This window comes from Coccomyxa subellipsoidea (assembly GCF_000258705.1).
Source record: "Coccomyxa subellipsoidea C-169, whole genome shotgun sequence".
NCBI classification, from domain to species: Eukaryota; Viridiplantae; Chlorophyta; class Trebouxiophyceae; family Coccomyxaceae; genus Coccomyxa; species Coccomyxa subellipsoidea.
Genome location: NW_005178037.1, coordinates 1,748,063 through 1,773,533, shown reverse-complemented (window position 1 = coordinate 1,773,533; position 25,471 = coordinate 1,748,063). Strand labels below are relative to the sequence as shown.

The window sequence follows — 25,471 nt, the reverse complement described above, 5'->3', positions numbered from 1 at the left end:
ATCCACGGAATCCTCTAGCTCTTGACTGAATATTGAGGAATAAGATATTACAATACGCATCCATGTTGATGCATGCATGCAATGAGGCTGCCGTTAGAGCAGAACCCAATCCTTCAACATAAACGCTAGCGCTTTCCTGTAGACAGATCTGAAGCAGCAAAACTACTGCGATGACATCAATTCATAACAACCGGATTGACTTGCGCCTGCGCAGTATTATTTGAGGTCAGGAAGTCAGGCAACTTCTTGATTATTCTCAAGGGATGTGCCTCGGTATTCAGGACCCAGTCATCCAGGCTGACCACGTCGTTTGGGGCAAACAGGAGCCACAGGTACTTCAGCGTCTCTGCCAGCCAGAAGCTCTGCATGGTGTTGTCAGTTGGGGGGGGCACCACCGTCACATCTTTCAGCCCAGCATACCCCACCGGCATCTGCGCGCACACAAGTCACCCACGTCATCATGAGAATTTGAGAGGAGCTTCACACGTTTGTGTTTGGTGGAAGATGGCAGGGGAAATGACGCAAAATCAAGGCGCCTTATGCTCAAAGCAGGGCATGGCATGTGTATTTTCAAGGAGAGTGTCGGCACCTTGCAGTTCTTCTCAAATGCCAGGAACATCTCCCAGGCCCACTCCCTGTACTGCTCCTTCTGCGTGACCCGCCACAGCACAAACATCGCCTCCATGGCCTCCGGCCGCAGCAGGTTATGCTTCGCCTTCTCCGCTGTCACCATGCCCGCCGTCCCAAACTCCACATACTCCGGCGCAAGCCCTGCAGCATCCACAATTCGCGCTGAGCACATCGCCCTTTCCCACACTGCATGGCTATTGGGTCTTCAAAATACCTCAGCATGCCAAGAAGACTGCACAACTTTGTTCTTCACTGTCAGATGCTGCCCACATCCTGCCTGCCAGAGCCAAAGTAGGTTGTAGGTGCAACAAGAGAAATAAGCATACGCTCAATTACATCTCCTCCTATGTATACCTTTGACAATAACAGACAAAGAGTGGGAGATGGGCGTTTACCGGAGGCCATCTGGTGGTACATCTGCCAGCAGGTGTGCGTAAGCTCCTCCGCAACCTGCAGGTAGCGGGTGGCTTTGGCGCCGGTGACAGCGCTTGCATGCGCCCCCAGCGCCAGCATGGCGGGGATGAAGCACGACAGGTGGTCCATCTTGTGCTTCACCACATCCACCCTGCAGCCGTCACACAGGGGTATAATTAATATCTGATCTCTAGCATTATCCATTAGCTCACGCCAGAGAACAATGACTTTGTGGCTATTATCCTTTCTGTGGACAGTCCCCGTCACGACACTGCCTCGGAGGAGCCACGACGCTCTGAAGTTTTCCAGAGTTGCCGATTATACAAGAGAAGAGGTCACAAAGACTACATGCGCCGTAATACACATGATACATCTGTGATTTAGCATCTCATAAAATCAAGCAACTCATGTTCTCCACACGATTGAGGTGCCTGGCCCGAGAGAGAACCAAGAGAGGGGAGCCGCACCGGGCAAATTCGGCAACGTAGGTGTAGCCGGACTCCTCGTTCTTGAAGAGCAGCTTGCGCAGCATCTCGTCCATGGAGCGCTCCCACATAGCGCGGTACATCTCGTCCTCCGCCCGGCGCCCCTTGTAGATCCACACTTTGAGCAGGTACTCGTAGTAAGAGTCCCCCATCGCCCCCAGGCTCACCATCTGCGTCGTGGCCTGCCCTGTCTGGGGATGGATGTACAGCGGCAACAACCCCTGCATGGAACACCACCTCAGACCCAGCAATCCACCCTTCCACACAGATCAACTGTCCCCACCGCTGCCCCAAGCAATCACGTGGAACAATGCGTAAGCATCTCTGCGCTTCAAGCTGAACAGATGAGCATGACAGGTTATAAAGTGACTTTCGTACAAAGAAGAGGATAGTGATCCAGCTGCATGCACTCAAGCCGAAGATACGGCGTTGCTTGATCTTGGCCAAAGTGAAAAATCGAAAATGTGACGACATGCCAGTGGTGCAGGGCGGGGGCGTGCCTGGTTGGGGTACTTGTCGTTGAGGAATTTGATGACGGCCTCAGTCTTCTGAGCGTACACGGGGTTGCCGGTCTTGAGGGAGGTCTGGATGAGCTCTAGCTGCTCCGTGCCAAACTCCGACAGGATGGACGCCTTCTGCGTCCAGGTGGGGTTGCGCCCCTGCTGCGTCTGCAGGTTGATGGTGCCGTAGGGGATCCCCGTCGGCGTGTCAAAGGCATGCATCAATATCTGCACCAGCTCCTCTGCCCTGCACAATGCACCATACATCTCTGCAGTCACGTACGTGTCATGCGCAGACGAAAGTCTGGCATTGCGGCGTGTGCATGAAGTTTGCATGATGTATTGGTGCAGGAGGCGGTATGCTAGAATGGAAAGGCTGACCTCCTGAGGAATGCTTCATCGCCGGACAGCTCATGCGCAGTCAGAATCCCGCCCACGACACGGATCGTCGTCTCAAACACGGACGCCTCGTAGAACCTGCGCCAGCACACACCACTTGAGCTGACTCGGTTGGGATCACTGAAAACGGACAATAAATTCCCATGCGCAGATGTAGTAGTGCCTGCTAGACGCGCTGGTCATTCAAGTAAAGCGAGGGGCAAGTTTAGGGGGCCCCACTTGTTGAAGGAGAGCTCGTTGACAACCCAATCGCGGGCCGCCTTGAACTCGTCCTTGAGGCCCATGAGCCACAGGGTGTCCAGGGAGTCCACGATGGTGGCCCCCAGGCCGCCGAACGAGTTCTTGCCATTCTGCGTCAGGGGCATCAGCTCGTCAAAGCCCCACGCGTGCTGCGCGTAGCCCGCCCACGAGTGCCGCATCGCCGCCACGATCGCCGCCTGCTTCCTGCAGCAGTGCGCGGAATGGGATCAGCAGGCTAGCATGCCTCTCTCTGCACACCATGTGCAAATTTCTAGAAGGCGTCTAAGGAAAACTCCCCCTGCATGTTGCCCCATGGGGGTGCGTGGCTAGCAAACATTTCATTGGCAGGGCCCAACTGCCGCCCCCATTGATGCTGGGGGAGCAACGGGAGAGGCAGCATGATTTGCAAGATCATCCATCAGGAAAGCATTGTGATGGGCAAGTACGGTACTTCTGCCATGAGAGCATCTTGATGGGGCAAAGCACGTCCGCAAATCTGACAAATGGGCCTGCATACATGCTGCTGTTTGGTAGACAGGCGGCAGGACAAAATTGGTGAGGCTCACCCTGCCGGTGTTGAAGTGTCTGTACTGTTGGCCACCTGGGCCGTGGGAGGCCTCTCCTGAATGACTGGCGCCCTCTGCCGCTCAGTCACGTTGACAGCCACCTTCTGAACAGCAAGCACCGGTGGGGGTGGGCTGCGCGCCGCCACCAATTTTGATGCCTCCTCCACAGCACGGGCTTGCGCAACAGCCTCCTTCCCCTTTGCCTCCAGCTCATCCTTCTTCTCCTGCAGAGTCTTTGCAAGGCCAGCCACCTACGCATCGTGCAATTTAGTGTTCAAATGAGAAGGCTGGCGCGTATACCGGCCATAGGTTTCTGCTGATCGAGCCACCTCAATCTCCCTTTGGTAGATATGTGATGTAGTCATACCTCCTCTGCCAATTTCTGTGTCCTCTTCAACAAAGCCAACTCCTCCTCAGTGGCAAGTGCCACAAGTTTTGCCCTCTCAGCCTGCCATGCAGCTATAAACATCAATTACGCACAAAGGGAGGCATTATTTTGCATAGTAAGCTCAAGTAGTCGTCCAGTTACAGTGCATGTGGTCACCTCTGTAGCCAACTCCCGCATGGTCTCGCCTTTGAAGCCTCTGCTTCTCACAAACCCCTGCTCCGCTTCCTGTGTAACAAGTTGCAATCTTTCAGCTTCTATGATTCTTGAAAGTAATACATATTAGCATGCCAAGACCAGAACTGGCACCCACCTCTATAGTGAGCTTGGACTGAAGGAAGAAAGCATAGCCACCCAAGACTATAAACAAGATAACAATGACCTGGAATCGCACAGAAAGATGTCAGATCATGGAAGCAGCGTTTCTTCCTGGACACTGGAGGCTCGGATCTGTAGACCCAAAATAAGGAGTAAATTTCCAAGATACATCGATAGTTTTATTCACCAAAAGATTTTGTTGTCGCATCCTGATAGCAACTTCCTACTGCACAGGCAGGTGAAGTACAAAGTGAAGAGTTCCGCCCAAAAGATTGTCTCCTCATGTGCAATCAATCAGTGTCCTTCTATGCATTTGATCATGTCAGCATTTGTTCAAATGACCCAGCTCTTTGCAGATTTCACATTGCTTCAGGTGTTCGCCCCATCAGTAACCGGTTTGTTCAACAACGTCCCGTCTTGCAGGAAATTGCAACGGTGCGAAATGATACCCTCAGAAAGTATTTATTCTTGTACACGCACGAAGTTTTTGAACACACAGCGGCTCTTGAATCGTCCCTAATTATGTATGTGCGATTGGAGGTGCGCCAAAAGGGGTGCCCGCAGCTACTTCAATGGATCCAATTGGCCAAGGACCCCCCGTTTTTGCAGGTGCCAGCAGAAATTCAGAAGCTTCTTAAAAATCTATCCAACATCGAACTGTGTCATTCATTGGTGATGCACACAACAGCTCATACCCCCGGGCAGCAATGAGGCATCGAGAATGTTCCCTTGTACTGCACCTAGCCGGCAGCCAGTGGCAACTTGCTTGAAGCGTTCAGCGGCTTGGCTTGGACTCAAACTTCTAGAAGATATAGAGGACGCCATATGATTTGGCATTACCATTATATGATGTCTACTTGGAGGCCATCAGTGCAGCACGCGGTATTGATCTCAGTGCATCAGTGCCTGCTGCCACGGCACGAAACACTTTGGATACAAATTCTTCAACGTCCTTTCTACACTGAAGCCTGGAAATCCTTGGGCCAAACATTCATGTGACCATGAGATACAGCGATGAGCTTTTTCTTGCATATAGTATTCTGCACAAAAAGACAATCAATCAAGGGCAGCTTGCTGCACTCCGTCATCGTCACTCTGCTCACTGTCACTCCTGCCTGCTGCTTGGACAGTCCCGTCCGCTCCTGCTCCCTTCCTCTTCTTTGTCTGCAGCAATGCCAAGGAGAATTACCAATCTCAACACTACAGCTGGTCCATTGTGACATTAGCCAGTATTCATCATCCCTTCACATCCATGCAGCAGGCAGCAAGGCACCTTCTTCTTTAGCCGCTTTGCTCTCCGCTTTGCAGTCTTTTCCTCCTCCGCTTGCCGCAGTGCAACCTGTTTCGCCTGCAATGCACAACAGATGCCGCTGTCAGTGGATGAGATTGCCTGCCGCAATCACCTGCAGCATGGGACTCGCTGGGAGTGCCAATGCTCATTTTGTGATCTTCAAAGGGTGGGCAAATCTCACCTCATATGCTAAATCAAGGTCGTTCTGTTTTGCTTCCTCTTCCATCCGGTCTTGTCGCATCATCTCACGTCTTCGTGCCTGCAAGCCCGGCCATGGTCTTATACACACCCAACCTGCACGATGATGGCGTCTGGATGGAAGGCCACCAGATATCCCCATGCTACAACAAAGATGAGCCATTGCCCCACCATTCTGTACATGTGGAACTCTCCACTCCCCGCTCCAGCATTACTTCCCATGACCTGACAGATCCTGGTTGGCACCTTCTCGGTGATAAACTTGAGCTTCTCCTCGAGCTCTGCTGCCTGTGGAATTGAAGACAACTTTTACAATCATCAGCAGTGATGTCTCCATGCATATGTGGAAGCAAATATATGTGCTTCTGGGAGACTGCACTTCACAGGATGTTCTTTTCTCGAAAAGGCCGAAGGTGCTCACATCCTTCTGCCGCTTTTCATATTCCTCCTGTGTAAGCTCCTGTGCACCGCCGACTGGCACAATAGCCCCATGATTGGCGCTTGCAGAAGGGCCAGTGTAGGCCTGGATGCTCATAAAATTATGCTATATGTTCCAGACTGTGCGCCGCAACTTGGTCAATAAATAATTTAGAGAATTGCAATGTATCTAGCAGACTATAGCGACAGAGCTTGCATGATCTTCGTGACTTTTTCTAGAGTTTCCTGAACCTGATGTCTCGCGATTCGAACTCAGCAATGACTGCGACGCGCTCAAGGCTACAGGCAGACTTTAAAACTTCTTTCAGATGTCGAGGTCAAGAAAATATGCAACGTCTGGGCAACCGAAGATGGTGGCAGAATTTGGAATGACGTTATCGGTGACGTTGTTCCGTGACGTTGGTTCGGCGTTCGTCTGGTTTGTCCTGGCCCAGCACTATAATGAGACGGAGTGCTGCCAATCGCAGTGAAACATGCACATGGATCCATAGACAGTTTATCCGTTGGGTTGGAAGCGGGGAATCGACGGATCGACCCGTAGTGAGAAGGACATGATCGAGCCATGCGTAGTATCATTCTGAGGAGTTGTGATGGTGCGGACCATGTAGTAGCTCAAGAAGCCGCGTGCCTGTCCAAGACGGTACAGAGTCTGCTGGAAGAGCTTGAAGGTGGGAGTCTGCTTCGGTCGCAAGTCTACTAAGTGCACCATGGGCTTTCAGTGTGTGTTGAGACGTTGACGTTGCTGCTGAAGGATAGGTCTACCTCGTTGCGCATGATATCTAGTACTTCTCATCTGTCAGGGCACGTGCATGCACCCTTGATAATGCCCTGTAATCTCAACTGCATGACTGTGCTCCTTATCATGTGTGCAGCTGCAAAGGATGGGGAAGAAAGCACCTTGGTTGTGCCCCTTCCAAATGTCTGTGATTGCACGCTCAGAAAGGTGCTGCAGTATTGCACCCAGCACACAGCGTTGCAAAGGCGAGTGACAGACATTTCAGATGAGCTCAGGACAAGAGAGATGGAAGCCTGGGACAAAAGATATATAATGGTGAGCACTAGCTTGCTCCAGCAATTTGTCACGCAATGCATTGTTGCCAGTATTGTGCAGTCTTCCAGTGAAGTGCCCTGCATTGACTGCACCACTGTATCAATGGATGTGATTTGTGTGTGTGTGTGAAGGTGAGCACAGATGAGCTCTATCATTTGGTGATGGCAGCTCACTACCTAAATGTACCTGGCTTGCTAGAGCTCTGCTGCGAAGGCATAGCAAACCTCATACGTGGCAAGTCCCCTGAGCATGTGCGCCAGTGCTTCGGCCTGGTGAAGAATTTTGAAGCCCCAGAGGTACACGCGCTATCCCCCTCATTGTTTTCTGGAACAACGAGTGTGGCTGTTGGGAAACCCAGGCCATTGCTGATCTGATCTCGCAATTGTCAGCCAATTCTTCTCCTGTCCTCTATCCATGCTTGCTTGTGCTGATTCAAGGTCCTGTTTTTACAGGAAGAGAACATACGTCGCACAAACCTCTGGGCGCTTGTAGACGAGAAAGAGCAGGCAAAGAAGTGACAGCTGCATGTATAGAAGTTCCCGCATGACAGACAAGCGAGAGAGGGATACACTGAAGAGAGTGTGGAAATTGTGATTGTCCTCCCTCATCAGCAGGGCTAGGCACACACGTGTCACCAGCTTATTTTAGAGATTTCAACCTGGGTTTTGATGAGCGAGCAATGAGAGTCAAGCACCAGCTGTATCATTGGCGCTCGAATGTGACTTAGCGTTGCACATGCATGTGACCATTTCTTTCTCAGATCTGTTAATGTACTCTCAGAGGCTTAAATCCCATTTCTAATCAGCTCGATCTGAGTTCACATAATTTTGATGCTGTTCATTTCCATGTCCTCAATTTCAAAATTTGGGCCGACAGCTATGTAGGACTGTACACTGTACAGCATGTGCACATGCTTTTTGGCTCGCAAGTCGTGTCTCTTATTTTGCACCATCTGCTCACTGATTAAAAGGACCACTAACAGAACGTATGTGGACCAACAAGTGATTCTTTTGCATGTGAGATAAAATTGGTGCAGTTGTTGTAGATCTGCATGAACGGAGCCCCATCACGCTTTCCGATACAATTGAGCAAGTTCTTCTGTAAAACAAAATTGATCCAAGCAAATCCTTTCTTGGACCGGGATATTATGACCTCGAGGTATACCATGTGTGACAGGCATACTATTAGCGAGACATGCTTCAATTTCTGCATCAAACCTCGTTCTGCAAAAGTCAATTGCACTGAAATAGCACTTGAGCGACTCGCTTTCAGTGTCATGAGTCATTACACGCCTTTTGAAAGCACTGTGATGACCAGGAATGGCCCTTCATTGCCAGGGGATGCGCGGAAGGGACACTCAATTTCGTCGATATCCATTTTCTCTAATATTCTCGCATGCGCCAAACTTCTGCTCACACAGTCCGGAACGACTGCACTATGTTCCTCAGAAGAGGTTCATCTCCAGAGTAGCTCTGCAGGGGACAGGAGGACAATATGATTGGCATGGAGACCCTTGATAAATCAATTGCTGGCAGTCAGTGACCACTGCAAAATGCCACCCGCCTTACCTTCGCAGGGGACTTGACAAAGAAGGCATAGACCTTGCCCTCTTTCAATGTGACAGTGGCCAGGTAGTTGTTTGCCTGTAAGCCAATCAGAACAGACACAGTAAATATCTGTACTACTTCATTTCTTTACATTAATGGGTTGCTCGTCGCCAGCGCAGATAAAGGAATGCTCGGGTGTGCTTCAGCACTTACCGGGCCAGACAGCTCATAGTCATAGAAAGTCTGGCCATCAACCTCCCGAGTCTTAGTTTTCTTGTCTGTAGACTCCACCAAGGCATCTTGGAGATCATAGTCAGCGCCAGCAAAACCTGGAACGAGACAAAAAACTCTGAGATGTGCTGGGAATAAAACAGGGCCGATCATCATCACAAATCGAGGGCTGTACGAAAGGTTCGGGCTAGTGACAAACCTTGCAGCGTCTGCTCAACATCTCCCAGCTTGAACTTCTTGTTGTCCTCTCCAGCACGTCCAAATGTCACCAGGTATGCAGTCTGCCCTGCTCCCAACGTGATCATGCATGAGGCAATTTTTCCCAGGTAGACATTCCAATTTACTGCAAAAAAAACGGCAGCTGTGCTAAAAAATCAGTGCGCACCCTTGTTCTTAATGTTTCGCACACGGGAGTCAATTCCCTGCATTCCCTTCTCATTCTGCAGCAGGAAGCAGCAGCTCAGTATCCTAAGGTCCTGCAATCACACTCAGGCAGACACAAAGCGTACCCAAGGAAGTCAGCCAGGAGGGAACTTTACCTTTCCCACCGTCTCCACCTTCCAACCCGCCGGATAATCAAAGGCGTACCTGAATGAGAACGTTATTTTGTTAGTCAGTGTGGCATATATTTGTATGCAGTGCTTTTACAGGGATATCAAGATTCAGTGTGTCCAAGAAAGCACTCAAGAAAGTGCACACTTGGCTGCGTCCTTGTTGTCGCCAGCATAAGCACCATAGCTTGTTGGAGGTCGGGCCAAGCCCCAGAAGGTGTTGAATCCTGCAAGCAGAAGGCCATTACGAAATCTGCTTGTGCAATTGCTGGGTCCAACATTGGATATTTCAGGTCTGAAAAGGAGGGGAACATAGACTGAGCATTGTTGGTGAGATGTGCTAGATACGTCAGTTTATAGTGCATGAACAGATCTAGAGCAAACGTCAGGACCACTTCATTACCATCTGTGGCCAGAGCTGGGCTTTGCAGCGTCAAAAGAGCTGCAGCAGAAGCTCCCAAAAGCACCGATCGCCTCTGAACATTCACAACGCCGCTCTGATCATCGTTACTCGAACATCTGCAAGGTACTGATGTCCTTCCGTTGTTAGATCTGAAGGGGATGGGGAGTCTGAGAGTCTGATGAGAGCGAGAGCTTAGCAAGCTCTGTGCACTGCAGCGCTCTGCAGTCGTGAATGTCATCGCTGTCTGCATGGTGGCTGGCTGTGACAACAGGGATCGCATTGTCTAGAAAGAGAGTAACGATCGAATCATCTCTGGCATTGTGATAAGTTGACATGAGCGCGTAGCCGCGATGTCCCCTCGGGCAATGTGAGTTTCTCTGATGAAGTCCACCTTCCCCCATTCATCCGCAGAGGTCATGCATACGTAGTTTTCTTAGTTGTAAGACTGTACTTTAGAGTGCAGGAGCCGATTTTACTCGATTCTGACCTTCAGCTCATTTTCAATAGTCGAGGTGACTGCTGTTCACCACTTCATTTCATTGTAAACGCCTTCAGGAGGGATGTCAACATCGCAAAAAACGCAACAGTATTCTCTGAAGAAGGCGAGTGACTTCAGGATCATGTACCGATGTTATTGCCATTTGTGCTCCACCCACACTGTTGATGTGATGCCTACACCTGCTTGTGCAGGGCCATGAACTCCGCATTGAGGTCAAAGAAGCTAAAGTACTTCGTCTTAAGGTAACTTTCTTGAGCAAGAGACGATCTCTCCTGATCAGACTGCAGAATTAGTAGCCTGACCTCCCCTTCTCTTTCCTTGCTTGCAGCTCCTGCAAGGCCAGGCTGAGGTATTTGGCACCGAGTTGGCTCTTGGGGAGAATTATTCGCTCGAAGGACAGAAGATCGCGGTACGTTCTGCAACAACCTGCATACTCACACTTGCTGAGGCTTTGACGACGTTGCTTCTCTTGAACAGTCCAGCCAGGTCGGTCCTATCAAGCAACCGCATTGCAGGTGTACACATGGCTTGGGTGTTCAGTGGAGCTGACAGGCGAAGGCGCCAGTGTGGAAGATGTAACAGATGTTGTGTGAGTGCTCTCCCCCTTGCATGCATGCATGCATGCATGCTTGTTGATCCCGCTATCATGTGGCTGCACGTGACTGAGCCCTTAGCAAGCAACCAGCAAGTCTTCTGAAGTCACATGCTTTCCCTCGTGCAGGTATGAGTCTGATGAGACACCAATGGTCAGCTACTTAAATGTCCATGATGGGCTGGAGCAGCGAAGGCGAGCAGCAAAGGAAGCCAGCACATCAAATGTGTCAGGGCCCAGGACGATTGTGAGCCTCCTCCTCCCTAACACGACACACCAAGAGAGTGGGTGCGTCAGCAGTAATTGCCCTGTGCTTCAGCAGCACCTCACCCAGTTCTCTGTGAACTGCAGATTGTCGGGCCCACAGATGCTGGCAAGAGCAGCCTGGGAAAGATCCTGCTCAACTATGCTGTCAGGGCAGGATGGGTTCCCACAGCAGTGGATCTGGATGTAGGTGGGGCTCTGTCATTGCCCCTTGTGTCACTATCAATGCTGCCCGAAACTTGGTCACCACTTTACGTGACTGATTGAGTTGGGAATGTACTGCAGCATATTCCTTAGACGCTGAAAGTTACTGGTGTGACTGCAGGACAGGGCAGCATAACAGTCCCGGGCTGCATTGCTGCCACTCCAGTGGAGGCCCTCATTGATGTGGAGGAGGGGTTGCCCACCGAGGTTCCTCTGGTGTATTTCTACGGCCACCAGAACCCCACAGAGAACCCTGAGCTGTACAAATTTCTTGTGGAGCGCCTAGCAGACGTGCTCAGCCGGCGGGTGCGTTCCCAAACCCATTAGACTAACACACTTCGGCGCCGGTCAATTTTATGACCTGACATGAAGTGCGAGGCTTGCAATATGTCCATGTCATGGGAAAACCCATTTGCGACCTCAACGCCAAGCTTTTGTGAGTCTGTCGCCGTGTAGGCGAATGTGGATGTGCAAGCGGCTGGAGTGATGATCAACACAATGGGCTGGATTGAGGGGCTGGGCTATGAGCTGCTGCTGCACTCCATTGAGGCGCTCAAAGCAGACGTGATCCTTGTGGTGGGCCAGGAACGCCTGTACAACCAGCTCAGAAATCACCTGCGGTACGCATGGGCCTCTTGCCTACAAGAAAAAGGCTTTCCTGTGCTACCCATGCACAAGCTGGTGGCCTCACGAGCTGACAGCTGTTTACTTGCTATTATAGAAAACCACTCGGCACAATGTCAGGCTGACATTGTCAGCTAAATGGGCTGGCTTGAATGCTTCTGGTCATCAAGTGACCTGACACCTGTCTTCATTTCATGCTTGAGTTATTTTGGCGATCTGGGCAACCTTTGCAGCAATCGCTGCATTTGCAAGTGTGCATAGGTTTTGCGCACACAAGAGCGGTGCTTGCGGTGTGAGCATTGAGCGCTGCGTGCAGGGCTCGGCCGGAGGTGTCGGTGGTGCGCCTGCACAGCAGCGGGGGGGTGGTGACGCGGACGCCGCAGGTGCGCAAGCAGTCGCGCACGCGCCGCACGAAGGAGTACTTTTACGGCGTCCGCGGAGACCTCAGCCCCCACTCCCAGACCGCCTCCTTCGAGGAGCTGCGCATTTTCCGCATTGGGGGCGGCCCACGAGCGCCCAGCTCCGCCCTGCCTCTGGGTAAGTGCCATTCTTATTGATATAGAGAAAGACAAAGGGGTGTCACAAAAGGCTCAGCGAGTGGTGAAAATAAAAGAAGGGCTGTCTCTGATTTGATCTGTTGGCCCACTGTCCCCTGTTGTGCTGATGCTTGTTTCATTGGTTGTTTGCCACAAGCTTGCTGTATGCAAATGCATGCATGTTGAGCAAGTTTAGGGAGCAGCGTTTGGCATGGTGCCCTGGATGAGATCTATGTGCGTGTGATCTGCAGGTGCCACATCAGTTGCAGACCCTCTGCGCGTCACAGCAGTGACTGCAGTGAATGCGGAGCTGCAGAACTCTCTGGTCGCAGTGTCCCATGCCAACACCCCGGACCAGCTGCTGTCTGTCAGCGTTGCGGGTTTTCTCTACATCAGCAATGTTGACATCCACCAACGCACCATCACCTACCTGGCTCCTTGCCCTGGGCCATTGCCGGGCAAATACCTGCTGACTGGCAACTTGAAAGTCTTTTTTGAGTGATCGGAGCCTTGCATCGTCCTGTGCTGTTCTCCTAGAAAATTTTATTGCTGCTGTGATCGGCCAACAGATGCCTGTACACAGTAGTACTGCCTTTGTACTCATCCTTTGTCTGACTACTTTCTCGAAATAGCAATGCATGATGGCACCAATTGTCAACGGTACCGGTGACTTCACGGTGACGTTACTATCGGTAGAATTTACAAGGTAGTATTGGGCCCACCGTGACAAACTTGTAAAATTTTGACATCAGAAAGTAAGGCAGAAATCACAAAGGTAGCGCAGTCAAGGCATGGAGAGCGGCGCTCTCAGAGCGCGATCTCTGACAGCGATCACTGACATTGCTGTCTTTCCTCAAATCAGAAAGCTGATATCAGTTTCCCCACCTTCTGCCCCACCTTCAGAGTTGTGCCAACAGGTGGCATGCCAGCCAAAATTAGAGTCTCCCCTTCCAAGATAGTAGACATCTTCACGTTTCATGGCACAACATCATCACGCATTGCCCGCATCTCTGAAATCGTTGTATAAGAAAGGGATTGCTCCGTCCCCACCGAATGGGCATGCGCGTGCAAGCCGATGGGGACAAGAGCGTGGAGGATGCTGTGGTGAAGCTTAAGGCTGCTGTTCAGGAAACTCTCAAGGTAACAGATAAAATCTCCGTCTTTCAAATTGTGGCATGTTAGAACAACTGTTTGTACGATATTAAAGGAGGGTAGACATGAAGACCTCGGAAGTCACGAAGGCATCCTACACTGTGATCTGAGAAGTTCCCTCGGAAGCTTTACGTGAAATCGGCATACTAATCAGCATCACATAGGAAAAATCTGGATCAAGGATTGCTGTGGTGTATGCATCATTTTCGTTTTGATTGTTGGTTCTATGCCTAGTCCTCACTAGGGCATGCATGTGCCTGTAATAGGCCAATCCATCCCTGGAGGAATGGTGCAAGGACACAACATTGCGACGATACCTTGCAGCACGCAATGGGAATATCGCAAATGCCGCAAAGATGCTCCAGAATACCTTGGAATGGTGAGTTCATCCCCAGCATACTCATTTAGCCTTCACCGAGGGCCTCATTTGATCTAGGAAGGTCCTTGATCAAGTCATTCTCTTGCTTGACTTCTGTGATGTTTCTATCCTTCTGGAATCCTCTTGAAATGACTTGTAGCAGAGACCTTTGCCCTTGTCCTGTGCACAGGCGCCGGAGTTACAGGCCCCATGAAATTACTTGGGAGAGCATTGCAGATGAGGCAACTGGGAAGCAAGTGATCGCACCTTGCACTGACAAAGGTGGCCGCACAGTGGTCATCATGCGGCCAAGGTACATAGCATATCTTTAGAAATTCTGCCTGTGCATGCTAAAGAGTGCAAAAACAACATAGCGTTAGCAGATTGAGCGCTGCATGACAGGGAGGAAAGGAGCAAAGATACGGAGGCACAGATCAGGTTCCTGGTGTATACTTTGGAGATCGCCAGCAAGATCGCAGACGCCTCTGGTAATTTTCAGGCTCTCAATTTCACCACAACATTATTCCTTTTGCCTCTGATGTTGTGGTATCTTGTTTTAACACGCCGTTCCGCCAACCAGCAATTTTGCCCATGTGCAGGTCAGGGAAAGATAACGTGGCTCATAGACTTCAAGGGGTACAGCATGCGCAATGCGCCCTCCATAAGGGTATCCTTCCCTTCTGCCGCTTGCATCTTTGTGTTTGCTGCCTCAACATTGAAGGGATGTGCATCTATAATTGCTGCGCAAAGAGACACTGCTGTGTTGAGAGGAGGATGTGTTGCAGGTGAGCCTCACGACACTGTCAATACTGCAGAATCACTACCCTGAGCGCCTTGGCCTGGCGCTCTGCTATCTGCCACCACGGCTGTTCAGCATGTCATGGAAGGTGCGCATGCTCTGCCTTACTGCTGTCTTGTCAAAGGGCTTAAACGAATCCTCTTCATGCGGATCTTGAATGGTACAGCTGTTGAATATGATGGGAGCACTGATGCCAGTTCGTGTTGCAGGCCTTGCACCCCTTCATAGACACAGTGACAGCGGAGAAGGTGGTTTTTGTCAGCAGCCAGAACGAGGCGGCAGTGATGGCACAGAAGTTTGACATGGACCAGATGGAGGCATGCCTGGGCGGCAAAGGATCCTGGACCTATGACAAGCAGGAGTACAGCAAGTTCTGCCGACAGCAGGAGCCCAGATCCACTGCCGATTTGTTGCAACCTTTGGACGACCGTCCAACAGCATGAGATCTGGCAGGAGCTAGCTCTCCTCAATGAGAAGAAACTTCAGATGTGCGCATCATGCAATGAGGACTTCTGCATCGAATTCGAATTATTACTGTGCTCGCGTGTGGCAATATAACGACATTGGTCGTCAAATGCAGGCCGCACTGAGGTCCACACTTGGCCGGTGACAATAGCTAGGAACAGAGTCTGTCTTGTCAGCATCATTGAATCTGGCTTATTAAGATTACATTATGTACTTGTAGAACAGTCCACCTGGCCAATGCCATGGTGATATCAGATAGAAGTTTCACCAGTGGGCACCAAATGGTGCCGTTGTGTCATAGATTTTTTATCTTCTTCCATGCCTCAAGAGGCATTCTTGTAGATCTTTCTCATAGCTGTGACATCAAGTTGTCAATTGGGTCTAGCATGCAGCAAATCAGGATCACAGTGCTGTAGTGGGCAGAACAGTCAAGTGAGAGACTTCATTGCTTGTTCTGCAATTGGCATTTCAATGTGGTTGCCGGTTAGAATTCTGATGTGCCAATGGCAGAAATTCAAAGCTTGACGCATAGGCTGCTATTCCATCCGTCAAATAGTAAGATGTAAGCCCTCTTCAATGATGATCGCCTAAATTCCACAGCCACGTGCACTTGCTCTTCAGGGGCCAGGGTCACATAGTTATGGCTGTAAAAAGCCGGCAGCACACGCCTGTCGTCAAGCATGCCCACTGTCAGTCCAAGATGGACATGAGAATGCGCGCATCTCGAATTGGCAAGGATTGTTTGTCTTGCAGTCACTCTTGACTTGATTTGGCATGGACCAATGATTGGCATGCCTGCATGAGCCACAAAGGAGCAAGCCTTACCTGGATTTGGAACTGGCGTTGCCCTGATCTGCTTCTGGCTTTACAGTCTTGTCATAATCTCTCAGGCTGAGTCTGATCCAGAAGGCAGGGTGGCTGGAATCTTGGTTGACTAAGTCCAAGGCCACAGAGACAAGGCCTCCCTGCTCAGTGATGCTAAGCCCGTTGCTTGAAAGCAGGACTTGATTCTTTGCTGCCCAAGGCCTAAGGCAGTGAAAGTCTCCAGTCTGCAAGACAGCACATGCGTTAAAAATCATCCTGCACTTCCATTGAAGAAAACAATGCATTGGCATCATGTATGTAATTGCAAATGGTTTTGCAGTACAGAAAGCCAGACAGCTTGCCTGCTGGTCTGGAAGCCAATAGACATTCCTGGAGAGGAGCACTCCCTCAGGAGACAAGAGCTGCAAGAAGACAAAAGTGACACCCTCGTGCCCTGCCTCCACTCTGCTGTCAGGCACATGAGCGAGGCTGCATGGCTGTGCGCTCCCTACAGACACCCGCTTGCTCACTGTGGAGCCAGAGGCGGCGCACAAGGTCTGCAGGTTCACGGTGGCATCGCATAATGCCTCGCCTGAAGTATTTACCACCTCCACCTGCACAGCAGCAACACTGCTTTTCAGAGCAACTTCTGTAAAATACATGCCTGACCGTTACTATGGTATTCACCACCCAGTGCACATTCATGCCCAGCTTTCCAGACAGCCACATGCAGCGAGATGTTTAAGCGCACAATTTTATTTGACTCGAAGTAGGGAGATGGATGATGCAGGGGCATCTTGCTGTAGAAGAGTGTTGCCATCTCTGCACTCTACACTCTGGCCCAAAGCAGCTGCATGCTTCTGGCTGCACACCTCGCCTAGCTATTCTGCACAGGGATGACTAACAAGTGTAATGCTTGAGTGATTGTTTCCTGCAGCACTGATGTTTGTGCGTTTAGTTTTGCGTGCCAGGGGGCAAAAATGTATAGGTGGCAGACGGAGTGGGGCGCGCCTGCATGGTGTGCAGGTTGAGCTGCACGTGCAGGGGCTGGCAGGCGCAGCGCACGCCGTAGAAGCCGCCGGTCTGCGCGAGGCGCCAGTCGTACATCTGCCCGCGCAGCCCGGCCCAGGGGTTCTGCGTCTTCCACAGCAGCAACCCCGTAAATCGCTCCCACATGCCTGACGCCCACCCCTCCATCAGCGCCCTGACCACATTTCCACAGAAGCTTGTTACACATTTTGCCATGTTGCTGTCAACGTGCTGTGCGGACAGCACTGTGCCTCCTGTTGGACATCAACTGCCTGGCTGATCAGCGAGAGGCAAGCTTGTGGCATGGATGTACACTTATCAACTCGCATATAAAGGCGTGCAATTTGAGAGAGCATCCAGTTGCTTGGCAATCAGCATGCCAGCCGGCCGTCATCCCACTCAATAGCCACCTCTGAGAGTTCTTGCTGCTACAATGGGTTGAAATGGCATGACTGTGATTACCAAATGCACCTGTACTGCACGTAGTTTGCGATCTGGGCGAGGCCGCAGAAGTCCTCCAGGCTGCTGGGCTCGCCGTAGAGCAGGATCTGATTCCTGACGCCCTTCGGCGGGTCACCGTAGGAGATGTATGTGTGCGCCTGCCAAGCTGCATTGGGCACCTCCTGCGCAGTCAATGCACAGTGTTGACACCTCCTCTGGCGCACGTGCACCGAGTAGCTAGGCTGCCTTTTCTCCCTTGAAATTGCCAATCGTAATTTAATTGCTCTGCCGATGAAGCACCTCAACTAGGCCGGATGGCAGCCGGTGATATTCCGGCGGCGCTGCTTGGGCCGGGTCGGGGAAGATGTCGCGCATGGTCTCCGCCTCTGGGACGCCCACAGAACCCACCTGAACCCGCCACAGACGTACGTCACAATGACAAGTCCTAGCCAACCAAACTTCCCTCCATGTTCCCATTAGTTCCAATAGAAAGGTCACTGTCCTCATTTGGCAGGAGCGCAATCCACAAGGGTTTGTATCTTCAATTGTCCATATTGTGGACTCTTGAATGGGTGCCACAGCAAGGGGTTTGATGGGTGATGACCTCGGGGTTGAATGGCCAGCGGTAGAAGGCCGGGTCGAAGAAGGATGCCGGTTCCTGGATGCCGTAAGGACCGTCGCTGAAATCCCCGTGCCCCTGCCCGAAGCCGGACCAAAGGCTGCCAGACACATATGCGCGCGTGCTGTCCAGGTTGCACGGGACGTCCGCTAGACACGCTCCCTCCAAATCTGCGCACATGCTAGCTCACATATCAGAGAAAGAAATAAGGCAGGGCCTGGCACAGCATACCCCAAATTGCATCTCAGTCCTGAAGGGCAGGAAACTGCAACAATATAGTGATTAAGTATGCATAGTCTCGTGGCCCAGCCCTTGTCAGTTGTCCTCCTGTGTAGGCATTGGTAGCATCCCTTCATTTGACACCTCTCAAGAGCCCTTGCTTATCCAATCGCATGAAGCAAAAGACATCTGATCATGTGGGGCACCAAAACGTTACTCACCACTGGGAGCAGTGTCACCGAGCGGCCTTTGGGGCAGCATGGCGCAGAGAGCGGCGTCCAGGTCAGCGGCTGGCACCTGCTCGTTGCCGCCGCACCACAGCGCGACGCACGCATGGCTCCGCAGCCGCCGCACTGTGTCGGCCGCGCTCGCCACATACAGCGCGTGGTCAAGCGGCCAGCTGTGATCCGACACCGGCGAGTCCTGGTGCAGGCACGCCAGCAACCACACAGCTCACCCTTGATACAATATTGGCAGGGGGGAGTAAAAAGAGTGGATTGACATGCACAACGACTCATTTGTCATCTTTCGGTGTGATTATATGCAATAAACTTGGTTGCTGCATGCCGACAGGCTCCAATGCAGCAGCCTGGGATGGGTTCACTTCATTTGGGGTAACAGGTGAGAGGGTGTTTTCATGAGGTGAAGGGGTGAAAGTTGGCAGCAGGGGAAGGAGTGGTGGCTCACGGGTGTTGCGCCGCGGCCGTTGCAGTCGCCAGTGATCCAGAACTCCTGCCAGACCAGGATCCCCGCCTCGTCACAGGCCTCGTAGAAGGGCGCCCGAGCACAGGCAGCGCCCGCCCACAGCCTTATCATGTTTAGGCCCATCTGCAAAGAGACCACAAGCTGAAGCGTCTGGCAGAGCAATTTCAAGAATTGGGTTCAGCAGATGCGCTTACTCGTAGCATTGCTGGAGGGTGTACGCAGTGGGAGGAAGGCTCTAAGCATGGTGAGAGCTAGAAGAGCACAAAGGAGGGCATCAGAAGAGTGCAGGCTCATTACCTCTGCATGCATGCGCACTTCATCCCTATATCGCTGTGTAGACCAGCGCAGCATCCAGTCCGATGCTATGTAATTGCCTCCGCGGATGAACACCTGGTGTGGAGTTTTTAACCTTCAGCCACAAGCCTATTTTCCAGGTCTTACACATGCGGTGTTGGGATCTCAACTATAACTTATCAGCGGAGCTATGGGACGAGGGTATTGGTCACCTTCACGCCATTGACATAGAATGTGTGACCCTCAAGGTCTTGATCTATTCTGGACTCAATTTCACGGATGCCAAAACGCTGCACCACTCTGTCCGACAAGCCAAACCCATCCAGGTGCAGGGTCACCTCCAGATGGTACAGAGCCTACATGCACATAGTATATTATCGGCAAGAAATAATAATTTTCACAGTAAATTTCTCAAGCAAGCAGCATAAGCAACAACAGGCCACGATGGACACAAGGATGCAGGGCTATTTAGTGGCAAGGTGACTGTAGACAAGCTCAGTCACCTGTCCTCCCAGATGTATGGGCCACCACAGCGCTGGCTTCTCTATGAGACAAGGCTTCAGGTTGTGCACAGTGCTGCCCGGAGGAACAACCACACACTCCGTCCATTGCACAACAGCTCTGCCAGTTCTGCAAGCATAGCCAGCTTCCATGTCTGCATGCTTGCCTGCAGGCCGGTAGCTTTGCCCGCAGGCTGTGCTCCGGCCCGGCACAGCTGCCTGTGTCCGGTGGGCTGTGTCTTGTCTGCAGTGAGGTCCCTCCACTGGCCATATTTTGGCAGTGATGACGCCCGACCATGTTTTGCTGGTGGAATTGTCCAGTGTCACCTCTGAGCGTATGGAAGCTCCCTTGGACAGGGGCTGCTCTGGCGTGACCCGCTCGGCAAACACATAAGGATGCTGCATGACACAGAACAGTCCTCATATTTATATGTGATCATGCCTGCAATATCCTGGCAAAAGGAAGAAGTCCGACTGAGTCACCAGGCTACATCGGCATGATACATACAGGACGAATTCATGGAGGGGCTGTTGGGCCTCAAAGATAGTCTGCTGCTTACCTGGAGAGCCACAGGACCTGTGGTCAACAACTCCACGTGATCCCAAATGCCTGTGTTCCTGTCTGGGACTGGCAGAATCCAATCCCATCCCTCCACATATGGCGCTGTGACATCTTTGGCAATCATGTGATCGCCACCCTGGCCCCTGAACAGACACAAGCCATAGGAAAAATTTGCACATTCGTCACATTGCCAATGCAAAATTTTGGGTCCTGTATCTGCTATTGCATGCAGGGTCATGAGCACAGCGCCGCACCCTTTGTCAACACATCCAACATGGTCTGGAGGGCTGACGAGGACAGCAAGGCTGCATTCGTCTGTTTCGCACTGCTTCAGCTGCTGGGTGATGTCAACCGTGTGCCGCAGGTACATGCCCTTGATGGGCGCGCCACCAAGAACCTCATCCCCATCGATAAATATCCTGTGAAGTGGTTTAAATACTCATCAGGACAAAATGCATGGTAGCCAGGGACTGGGCACGTGGTAGTTCAAGGAGCCTATGCCTCACCAGAACGCATGGAAGAGACTTAACTCAAGAGGCTGACTGCCATCACCTGCCAGAATAGTTGATTCCATGCAGGATCAAGCGAACTCGCCCTCCCTGCTGTAGCCCTGTTCCTTGAGGGACCCTCAAGGAGTTGCAGAACCAGTATGTATACACATTGCGGCCTGCATGGAATATGTCTGGTATTCTGGACTGATTAAGGCCTATATCTGGGTCTGGGTGTATCCAATTCTGTATCAGCGTTGTCAGTATAGTACCAGGAACAACAGCTGGTATCTTCCTCCCCTGCATTGCAAGCACCACACTCTCATTGGCATATGTGTCCGGCACATACAATTCATTATTTTGAAGTGATGGCCCACAAATTATGTCGTGAGTCTTGGTGTACCTGTCGGCCATCTGGATATGCTGGAACAGCCCACCATCCATCAGTGATGAGTTGGCTTCCCAAATCAAATTCAAGCCTTTCCTGCAATTGTGCCAAGGTAGTCATTTGGAGCTCAAAGTAAATATTGCATCAATGTTGACATCTCAATAGAGAATGCTTCCAATGGGCATGCCATCAGTGTCGACGTGACAACATGTAAGTGGTTGACGGTACAGCGCTCTATCAAGACTTCATAAGTTCACAGATTACCGCTTGTTGCCGTCGATATCTAGATCGCAGCCTTTTGATGCACCTTTCTACGAAATAGATCAAGACAGCCAAGCTGATGCCCCAGAATGTCCAGCTATCCAAGTTGTACAGCAAAGTGAGCCCCATGTGTCCATTTATATCAGTTCTTGAGAAAGCATATGATCGCGAATATGAGGTGCTTGTCGACATCCAAGAACTTGGCATGGTAAAAACTCCGAAACGCTTGTGAGAAGGGGCCCTGCCGTCTCCTTCCGACATTGACATCAATGGCATTTCTCGAAATTGATATGAGTATTATGCAGGTCTTGGTAGCTCGAGAAAAACTTCTTTTAGATGGCACTGGGGAGGATTGTGCCATGGTGCGACTGGGAGGAGTGGGAAGGAGTCAGGATAGGCATATTTTCTGAGGACCCCAGACTCCGCAGAACTGCTATTGACAGGGTAATTCGCTCTTCCATGACGTCAGAAATAAGTATGGTATTGTACACAATTCATGCCCTTTCGGGCATGGAATTCCCACTCATATCGTAAGTTGATCTGTGAGATCAAGTCTCAGTCAAGGCCTGGAAAGCTGATGCAAGCCTGTAAATTCTACTTTCCTACAGCTTGTAATGGATTTTTATTCCTTCTGAGAGTACATGACGATGGCACTGCAGGTGATTGCCTGGGAAACTCGAGGGAAAGCGCCGCTGGGCGCCGAAATCACAGCAGCTTTGCATGAGCTGCGCATGCGAGACCAGGGTATTTCTAACGCATCAAAGCAGCAGGCTGCAGAGCCAGAGTCCCTGCTGAGGCTCCAGTATGCCATGCTCATCATCCGCCTGGTCAATGGCATTTCGGACTCATCTCAGAAGGGCCGAATTGCCATGTCTGTCTCAAATCTAGCAGAAGATGCTGGTGAGTTATTCATCCAATTTCTCTTGCTGTCGTGCATTCCTTATTATGTGGTAAGTTTGAATGTTGGTCTTCATGCTTTGGTGCAATCCAGCAAAGCTCTATTTCTTCCTAATTGTGCAGGCATACCGCGTATCCTTGTGGATGTGCGACATGATGCCTCTCACAATGAGCTGCCCAGCCTGGCGCTGCTGCGGCTGGCATCATCAGCAGCCCTGTCCTGGCTCTCCTCAGCCTACTGGCAGCGGCAGGCTGATCACCTGGAAAGCTGCAGAGCGCACATCAGATCCCTGCTTCAGGTGCTAGCACGCCTTCCAAATACCCTTTTGATCAATCAAAGCCATAACAGTCTCAAGACGTTCCTTTGCTGCGCTCATACTGACCATAGAGGGATATGGCATGTGCAGAGGTACACGGAGCTGCAACAAGCGGCGATCCTCAAGCAGGCCATCACGGGGAAGTCAGAGGACGAAGATTCAGCGGTAGTGAATGCAGCTGATGCGCAGGGTGACAGCATGGCCTACAGTGGGGCCGTTGGCCAAAAGCAGCGGCGCGAAGTGATAACAGAACTTTGGGATCGGGTGCATTCGGCTGCCCACCTCTTGGTTGGGCCCCTGCTGGACGACGGTGCGTGTCCTGACCCGCACCCCACATGAGGTGTCGCCAATAACTAGAGAGCCAATAAATAGAGAGGATAATCTTGAATGGACATCTGCATTGACTTCTGCAACAGCCAACATTTTCCCAGGTCTGATCTTAGCTGACAGTAGCCGGGGATGTGCTGATGTGCAGGTCTGCTGGAAGCACAGCAGGATGCCAGCGCCGTCTCAGCTGAGGCTGGCAACAGCAAGCTGACTCCTCAGGAGGTGGCTGCGGCTGTCTGGGAGGCCGTTGTGCAGGGGCTGTCCAGCACCTGGCCCCAGCTCAGGCAGCTGCTCCTTGCTGCTGCAGTGCAGCGCCTCTGCACACCACCATCCCAATCGGGTGCCAGCCCTGACAGCACCCTGCCAGACAGCAATCAGATTGCGGCAAACACAGATACTTCTGCAGCGACGGGCCGAACAGATACACTGGCACAGTGGGCCGGCTGGCTGCTGAGCGTTGCAAAGGAGGCCGGCCAGAAAAAAGGCAAGCAGCAGAAGGTGGGCGCCAAGCGCAAGAGCAGCCAGCCTCACAGCGATGTTGGTGTCCAGAGGGAGCAGTGGAGGCCCAGCAGTGCTCAGCTCAGCAGCTTGCTGGCCGACTGCCTGCATGCACTTGCGCAAACTCCAAGCATGCATGGATATCCACTTGTGCACAGCGGGGAAGCTGCACTGAGGAGAGTGGCAGGGATGCTACTGGAGCGGATAAAGTCTTCACAGGAGGGCAGTGCTGCGCAGACAAAGCAATTGCAGCAGCTTGTGGAGCTCTCTCAAGTGGGCGCAGGAGGGGCATATGTAGGTGGCAGCTCAGGGGCGCAAAAAATCTCAGAGGCGCTTGCTGCAGCTGCAGCAGCGCGGGATGAGCTCATGCAGAGGTCAAGAGGAGCTGCTTTTACTGCGGAAACAGCCTCTGCCAAGTGCGCTCCAATGCTGCATCCAGCACTCTAGCTATGATCAGCTGTGGAGATAGAACTCCAAGCTTCAATTGCTTCACAAGAATTTCCAGTAAGAAGCCTACCAAGTCTGCATTGTTGTGCATCTCCAGGGTTCTCTTGGCTATGTGCAGGAAGGCCCGGTGGTCTTTGGCAGAGGATTGGTCACCCTGTGCGCTGGGAATGCTGCCATCTCCACACCACCCATGTGGGCGCATGCCCACCCTCAACAGCGCTCCATCCCGCAGCGCAAGTTTGCCCATTGTGGAAGCAGCTTCAATTGCCACTGTGGGATCACCAGAGGAACATGCTGCAGATGCATTGCCTGAACTTGGCATAGTAGAGAATGCGACAGACATATCTCCCCCACAGGAGGTAAGTGATGTGCCACAACAATGGTTCCTTTGATGGACATGACTTCAGCATGCGCAAAGAAGCATGCTGAGTCTTGTTCACAAGCAAATGAACTCCTCTTCAACCCACCTTAATTCCTCACCTGAGGGATGGCAGCACCTTGCAGGTCGACCAAGGCAGGATGCCAGTTGAAGACTTGGATATCCAAGACTACTTCAGCAAGTTTGAGGTGCAGCCCAGCCACGGTGCTGAAGAGATTGCAGCTGAAGCGGAGACTGGACTGACAGTGGGTCAGATCCAGAGCATTGCTGCCGCAATCAAGGTGCTTTGAGGTCTTATATGGGGCCCGGGCTGACTAGAACGCCATAAGGTCTGAGAAACCTGGCGAACATGGATTGTGAGCAAACAGCAGCAAATTTGAGGTTGAGCCATCCTGTCCTTTTAAGAGGAAATAGATTACAATTGGACCCAGGCACGCGCCCAGGACTGTTGGCATCATGATGAAGTGTTTTTAATGCAAACTCGGTTTTTGATTTGTCGAGCAATGTGCTAGATATGCCGGAACGGTGCAAATTTGAACGCTAATCAATGTAAGGCGCCTGGTAGTACTAGTAATTATAAATCATAATGAAGTACGTTCTGTTGCACCATTGCCGTGTCTCTCGGGAGAGACCAATGCTGCAACCCACGGATTGCTGAGAACACTTTCAGGATTGCAGGCTGTTGAGCAAGCCGGGAAGCCCTCAAGGTGATTCATATCTGCAGCTGAAGGGTCACCCTGCCTGCACACAACACAGGCAAAACTCTGGCTCAGCTAGGTTCCAGGAGTTTGGAGAGAGGTATCACCTCAGAAAACAATGATGCTGTGCATCATCATCCACTGCGTTGAAGATGCATCGGCAAGTAAGCATGGTGGCGATTGACTGCACCTTTGAATAGTCCTCTGCAATCTCTCTAGACGTTGTGCTGCTTTCTGCTGTGCCAGATTCTGAGCCTGCTGAAGTTTCTGTTGAACTCGGGATTTGATGTTCCTCCGAGTGTGCTTCCTGCTCGTCCCCACGTCGCCCACAGCCTGCAAGTTCCCTGCGAGTCAGACACAAAATATGGAGGTTGGCAAGATGAGCACATATATTGGCTTTAGTGGTGAAATCAGGTCCACAGGGTGCTTCTACACCTCCTTAAGAAAGCTGTGGATTG

General features: G+C 51.5%; 7 protein-coding genes across 7 annotated transcripts; 4 read left to right on the top strand and 3 right to left on the bottom strand.

The window, feature by feature from the left end:
* Positions 1-34: 34 nt before the first annotated feature.
* Positions 35-2,850, bottom strand: COCSUDRAFT_28682 (glycoside hydrolase; the record flags this gene model as incomplete). The annotated part of the gene is made up of 7 exons (XM_005648686.1): positions 35-431; positions 590-771; positions 1,026-1,179; positions 1,493-1,766; positions 2,043-2,276; positions 2,411-2,506; positions 2,648-2,850. The coding sequence occupies 7 exons, from the start codon at positions 2,845-2,847 to the stop codon at positions 177-179; spliced, it is 1,395 nt and encodes a 464-aa protein (XP_005648743.1). The 3' UTR covers positions 35-176.
* A 2,143-nt stretch (positions 2,851-4,993) lies between these two features.
* On the bottom strand, positions 4,994-8,998 carry COCSUDRAFT_62706 (hypothetical protein; the record flags this gene model as incomplete). The annotated part of the gene is made up of 6 exons (XM_005648685.1): positions 4,994-5,101; positions 5,211-5,285; positions 5,523-5,714; positions 8,484-8,558; positions 8,676-8,791; positions 8,893-8,998. 6 exons carry the CDS (start codon positions 8,996-8,998, stop codon positions 4,994-4,996), a joined length of 672 nt encoding a protein of 223 aa, XP_005648742.1.
* Positions 6,427-7,433, top strand: COCSUDRAFT_83685 (hypothetical protein; the record flags this gene model as incomplete). The annotated part of the gene is made up of 4 exons (XM_005648868.1): positions 6,427-6,532; positions 6,755-6,915; positions 7,047-7,211; positions 7,368-7,433. 4 exons carry the CDS (start codon positions 6,427-6,429, stop codon positions 7,431-7,433), a joined length of 498 nt encoding a protein of 165 aa, XP_005648925.1.
* A 1,343-nt stretch (positions 8,999-10,341) lies between the features above and the next one.
* On the top strand, positions 10,342-15,252 carry COCSUDRAFT_47181 (Clp1-domain-containing protein; the record flags this gene model as incomplete). The annotated part of the gene is made up of 13 exons (XM_005648684.1): positions 10,342-10,388; positions 10,868-10,985; positions 11,090-11,192; positions 11,328-11,512; positions 11,663-11,826; positions 12,147-12,367; positions 12,618-12,853; positions 13,785-13,897; positions 14,067-14,189; positions 14,279-14,364; positions 14,476-14,543; positions 14,662-14,763; positions 14,885-15,252. 13 exons carry the CDS (start codon positions 10,342-10,344, stop codon positions 15,116-15,118), a joined length of 1,800 nt encoding a protein of 599 aa, XP_005648741.1. The 3' UTR covers positions 15,119-15,252.
* Positions 15,253-15,325: 73 nt separating this feature from the next.
* Positions 15,326-16,046, top strand: COCSUDRAFT_33004 (hypothetical protein). Its single transcript, XM_005648683.1, has 2 exons — positions 15,326-15,811; positions 15,969-16,046. Exon 1 carries the CDS (start codon positions 15,383-15,385, stop codon positions 15,554-15,556), a length of 174 nt encoding a protein of 57 aa, XP_005648740.1. The 5' UTR covers positions 15,326-15,382; the 3' UTR covers positions 15,557-15,811; positions 15,969-16,046.
* Positions 16,047-16,898: 852 nt separating this feature from the next.
* COCSUDRAFT_28678 (glycoside hydrolase) lies at positions 16,899-21,107 on the bottom strand (the record flags this gene model as incomplete). The annotated part of the gene is made up of 12 exons (XM_005648682.1): positions 16,899-17,148; positions 17,445-17,596; positions 17,715-17,822; positions 18,019-18,218; positions 18,474-18,675; positions 18,940-19,080; positions 19,255-19,347; positions 19,464-19,607; positions 19,755-20,150; positions 20,312-20,456; positions 20,568-20,732; positions 20,866-21,107. The coding sequence occupies 12 exons, from the start codon at positions 21,105-21,107 to the stop codon at positions 16,899-16,901; spliced, it is 2,238 nt and encodes a 745-aa protein (XP_005648739.1).
* Positions 21,108-22,097: 990 nt separating this feature from the next.
* COCSUDRAFT_62702 (Las1-domain-containing protein) lies at positions 22,098-24,605 on the top strand (the record flags this gene model as incomplete). Its single annotated transcript, XM_005648681.1, has 6 exons — positions 22,098-22,350; positions 22,471-22,646; positions 22,755-22,974; positions 23,140-23,905; positions 24,055-24,295; positions 24,441-24,605. The coding sequence occupies 6 exons, from the start codon at positions 22,098-22,100 to the stop codon at positions 24,603-24,605; spliced, it is 1,821 nt and encodes a 606-aa protein (XP_005648738.1).
* Between the last annotated feature and the right edge of the window lie 866 nt (positions 24,606-25,471).